Here is a 4477-nt window from a genome sequence, read left to right as displayed (position 1 = left end):
CCGTTGGGTTTAAGATCTACCCATCTTTGTTTAAATTTGTATTGTAAATTTGTTATTGTATTTTACTGTTTTATACTTGCGTTTTTATTGTTATAATCTTGGCACATTGTGCCCTTGTCAGCCGCCCTGAGCCTTCGGGGTAGGGTGGGATATAAATCCAAGGATAAAAATAAATAAATAAATAAATATTTATTTATTTCCAAAAGAAAATTCCACCTCTACATGACCTGCTTGACGCAGCTTACAATTAAGGCACTCAAACAAAGAAGCCATTAAAAAGAAAGCCGACATCATTAGAACCAGCCACCGAAAACAAGCATTTGAGTCTTGAGAACACCTAGTGGGTGTCTCCTCTGACCTGGATGGTCCAGGCAAGCCTGAACTCAAGAGGTCTTGGAAGCTAAACAGGGTCAGCCCTGGTCAGAACATGAATGGGAGACCGCCAAGGAAGTCCAGGGTTGCTATGCAGAGGCAGGCAATGGCAAGCCACCTCTGAACATTTCCTGGCTTTGGAAACACTATGGGGTCATCATAAGCTGGCTGTGAACTGACAGTGCTCCACACACACATGCAAGCACACAAAGAGGCTGTTGACACACTGGTGACTTGGCGCGATATAGTGCCGCCTCCAGTTGAACCAGTTTAAAGTGTTGCAGGGCATATCAGCCACACAGCACGCCCTGCTGCGGGCTACCCACGGAGACATCCCGTGGTAAAGCAGTCACATTATTGCAGTGCCTCAGCCACGGAGCACACTGCGAAATTTCCCCCAAAATTCATGCTCACGCATAACTGCACATGCATGCGCACATGTGCACGTAGGCAATTTTTAAAAAACCGCCTCCCTAGCGGCAGAACGGATCTGCGGGTTCAGACTGCCAAATGTGCTCTGTGTGCGCTCCCCCGCGTTCAGACATCCAGCCACGCGTAAAGACTGCGCGGGGAACCGAAAACACCACTTGTGATGCCTTTTTAACCCAGTCTTCCTATGACGAGATACGTATGGCTGGGGAACACCTGGCAGATGTGGCTGTCTGACTGCACCCATTTGGTCTGTAGGGGAGGAGTGGCTGCGTCAGGCCAACCTGCCCCTGTGATCATGGCCGGAGTGGGTGACAGCAAAAGCGGCTGCCTGGCGCTGGGGAGAAGCGCAGCCCACTACAAAATATTGGGAGGCTGCAGGCCAGACATTGTCCTATAAAGGCAGCTGTTCTTTCTGAATGAGTGCATCTTGAAGACCTAAAGGAACAAGAAAACAGCAAAAAAAACCAAGGGAAGACCATCAAAGAATAAATGCACTTGAAATGTCTGAGTATGGGATGTATTAAGTAAGTGTTTAAATTACAAAATAAATGTCTATAATGACTTGGTGGTCCACAACCCAAAACAAATGCAGTGTTCCCAAATATAATCGTATGTGCTCATGGCATATCTTACTAACATAGTATGGTGCCCACCAATGTTCCCTCTAAGGTATGGAGTCCTGTGAGCAAAAATTCTACTTGGTGAGTGACTGGCATTAAAGTTGTGAGCAGGTGATTTGGCTACTGCATATATTAGTTGGCTCTGGAGCCATCCTTCCTGAGCTAAGACAAAAATGTGTGAACCGAAGGCTAAAAAACCGTGAGCTAGCTCACACTAACTCAGCTTAGAGGGAACCCTGGTGCCCACGGATGCCAAGTTCGGGATCACTGCCCAAATAGGCCTTCAAGACCACCTTGTCCCCGTGTGCCCAATATAACCTCTGGGACCCACTGAGGGGGCCATCTGTGTGTTGGGTACAGGTGTCAAAGACACAAAGAGACGCGTTTTTGGCGATTCCTTCCTTCGTCTCTCTTCCCAAGCAACAGGACTTCCTTGAGCTGGAGACTCACCAAGCCTTATCGCCCATTAGAAGCATCTTGGGAAGAAGACTTGACAGTACAATGGAATGAGGCAGATTGGGACGTTATATGGTCCTCTCCAGCCAACAGCTCTAGCATATGCAATGTTCGACTACAATTTTTTAAAACTTTATTCTAGGTGGTACATAACTCCGCATCAATGATATAAGATAGACTCTAACAATAACCCGATATGCTGGAAAGGATGCGGGCAGATCGGTACTTATTTACATTGTTGGTGGGGTTGTCCAAAGATCCGTTACTTCTGGGAGGAAGTTCGGAAACAAATTATTGAAATAACTTCGCACGACTTCAACTCTAGTCCTGAGGCTTTGTTATTGAACCACTGGGATGACACCATAGATAATAGAACTAAAGAGATAATAGCATTACTCCTAACAACAGCTCGCTTGACAATAGCCACGTGCTGGAAATCGCCGCTGCCACCTACATAAGAACATAAGAGAAGCCAATGTTGGTTCAGGCCAAAGGCCCATCCAGTCCAACACTCTGTGTCACACAGTGGCCAAAAATACCAGGTGCCATCAGGAGGTCCAGCAGTTGGGCCAGGACATTAGAAGCCCTCCCACTGTCGCCCCCCCCCAAGAAGCACCCAGAATACAATGCATCACTTGCCCCCAAAATAAGAGAACATTAACAGCTTGGCATGATAAGATTTGGGAACAGCTTGTGATGGCAAAAATCACAGACAGAATACGCAGAGCACAAACAGATCTGACATCCCGATCCAAATTCGAAACAATCTGGTTTCCAATATTCTCCTATCTTTCAACACATGATATACTCCCATCCAATGCTTATTATCACAAATGGCTAGTGATGTGAAATTTACTATGGGAATGTCTGCTAACAAATGATGGAATACTTATCTATTACTTTCCTAACTCATTAGGACAACAATTTTACGCTTAACAGAGGATCTTTCTGTGATATTGTTAAGTGGTATAAGTACATTGACTTTGTTTTAGAATATTGTATGTTGAGGTACTTTTAATAATTTGAAGCATTTCTGTATTGACAAATTAAAACAAAAAATATTTAAAAAGAAGAAGCATTGCAAGACATTCAGGGTGGCTTTTAAAGTGCAGGATTAAGCTGGGGAAACGTCTCCATGTGGCAGTTTCATACATATACACACTTCAACATGCACATATATCTAAATACTTAACTAGTTGCCTTTCTAAGAATATTCTGTTTACAGTAGAAGCTCATTCTTTTTTATGCTCCTTTGGCGCTTTCTGGATGGGACAGGGAGGGTCCCACTCAAGACGCGGCAGAAACCAAGAAAGCCCCTGAACCCTTCTGCTCTGTCTTAACTCTTCAGGGGCCCTGCGTCGTGTGCCCCCATCATCTGAGGCTGGACGGGCGCCAACCTGAGGCAGGGCCTTCTCGGTCATGGCACCAAAATAATGGCATTCCCTCCCCCCCGGGAGATTCATTCATTCCCTTCAGTCTTCGTCAACCATCAGCAGGTGAAGGTTTTTCTGTTCCGTCCGGTGCTCCATTACAGACCCTCCTTTGTTGTTTGTCTTTAATTTCTAGTTTTGTACATGCGTATGAGAGCCAGTTTGGCGTAGTGGTTAAGTGCGTGGACTCTAATCTGGGAGAACCGGGTTTGATTCCCCACGCCTACACTTGAAGCTGCTGGATGACCTTGGGCAAGCCATAGTTCTGTCAGAGCTGTTCTCTCAAGTCAGAGCTATCTCAGCCCCACCTACACCACAGGGTGTCTGTTGCGCGGAGGGGAAGGGAAGGAGATTGTGAGCCACTCTGAGGCTCCGAGTGAAGGGTGGGGTATAAATCCAATCTCCAGCACCACCACCACCTCCTCCTCCTCTTCCTCCTCTTCTTCTTCTTCCTCTTCCTCTTCTTCCTCTTCTTCCTCTTCCTCCTCCTCCTCTTCCTCCTCTTCCTCTTCTTCCTCCTCTTCTTCCTCCTCTTCTTCCTCCTCTTCGTCTTCCTCTTCTTCCTCCTCTTCGTCTTTCTCTTCTTCTTCTTCTTCTGTAAACAATGTCTTTTTTTATCATTTGCTGCCTTGAGGGCCCTGATTGGGCAGAAAGGCAGGGTACAGATGTTTTACATAGAATAAAACCCCGATCTGCCGTTACTTACCAGACTTCTGCTTTGTGCTCTCTCCTCCCCAGCCGGGCAGCGCGTCCGGGTCGCTGAGCGCTTCGTCCAATGCCTCCAGCAAGTCCCGATCCCATGTGCGCTACAGAACGAAGGCCTCCAGTTCAGAGGTAGACGAAAGCCTCTTTGGGATGGCCAAGGTGAGCAGAAGAGAAGAGAGGGTGGCTTTCCTCCTCCATCACCGTTTATAGTGCTGAAAGGACCACTTTCTCTCTTTGAAACCTTCAGTGGTGTTCCCTTGAATCTCTGCCACCCTGTTGTCTCTTGGTTCTTCTTTGTCCTGGTCATACTATCCTATAGGTAAAGGTAAAGGTTCCCTTGCTCGAAAGCCAGTCGAGTCCGACTCTAGGGTTGCGGTGCTCATCTCTGTTTCGAAGCCGAAGAGCCAGCGGCTGTCCGAAGATGTTTCCGTGGTCATGTGGCTGGCATGACTAGACACCGAG

The 4477-nt window shown here is 47.0% G+C and overlaps 1 protein-coding gene across 1 annotated transcript in view; it reads left to right on the top strand.

Moving 5' to 3' along the window:
- The window catches only part of CFAP45 (cilia and flagella associated protein 45), a 37810-nt gene that overhangs the window by 3170 nt on the left and 30163 nt on the right, over positions 1–4477 (top strand). Inside the window, exon 2 of the mRNA XM_015424956.1 lies at positions 4049–4174. Coding sequence (XP_015280442.1) covers positions 4049–4174 — 126 coding nt within the window. The remainder of the gene's footprint in view (positions 1–4048; positions 4175–4477) is intronic.

This window comes from Gekko japonicus, unplaced genomic scaffold, assembly GCF_001447785.1.
Source record: "Gekko japonicus isolate JY-2015 unplaced genomic scaffold, Gekko_japonicus_V1.1 scaffold1787, whole genome shotgun sequence".
Lineage (NCBI taxonomy): Eukaryota > Metazoa > Chordata > Lepidosauria > Squamata > Gekkonidae > Gekko > Gekko japonicus.
This window is presented reverse-complemented; position numbering and strand designations above follow the sequence as displayed.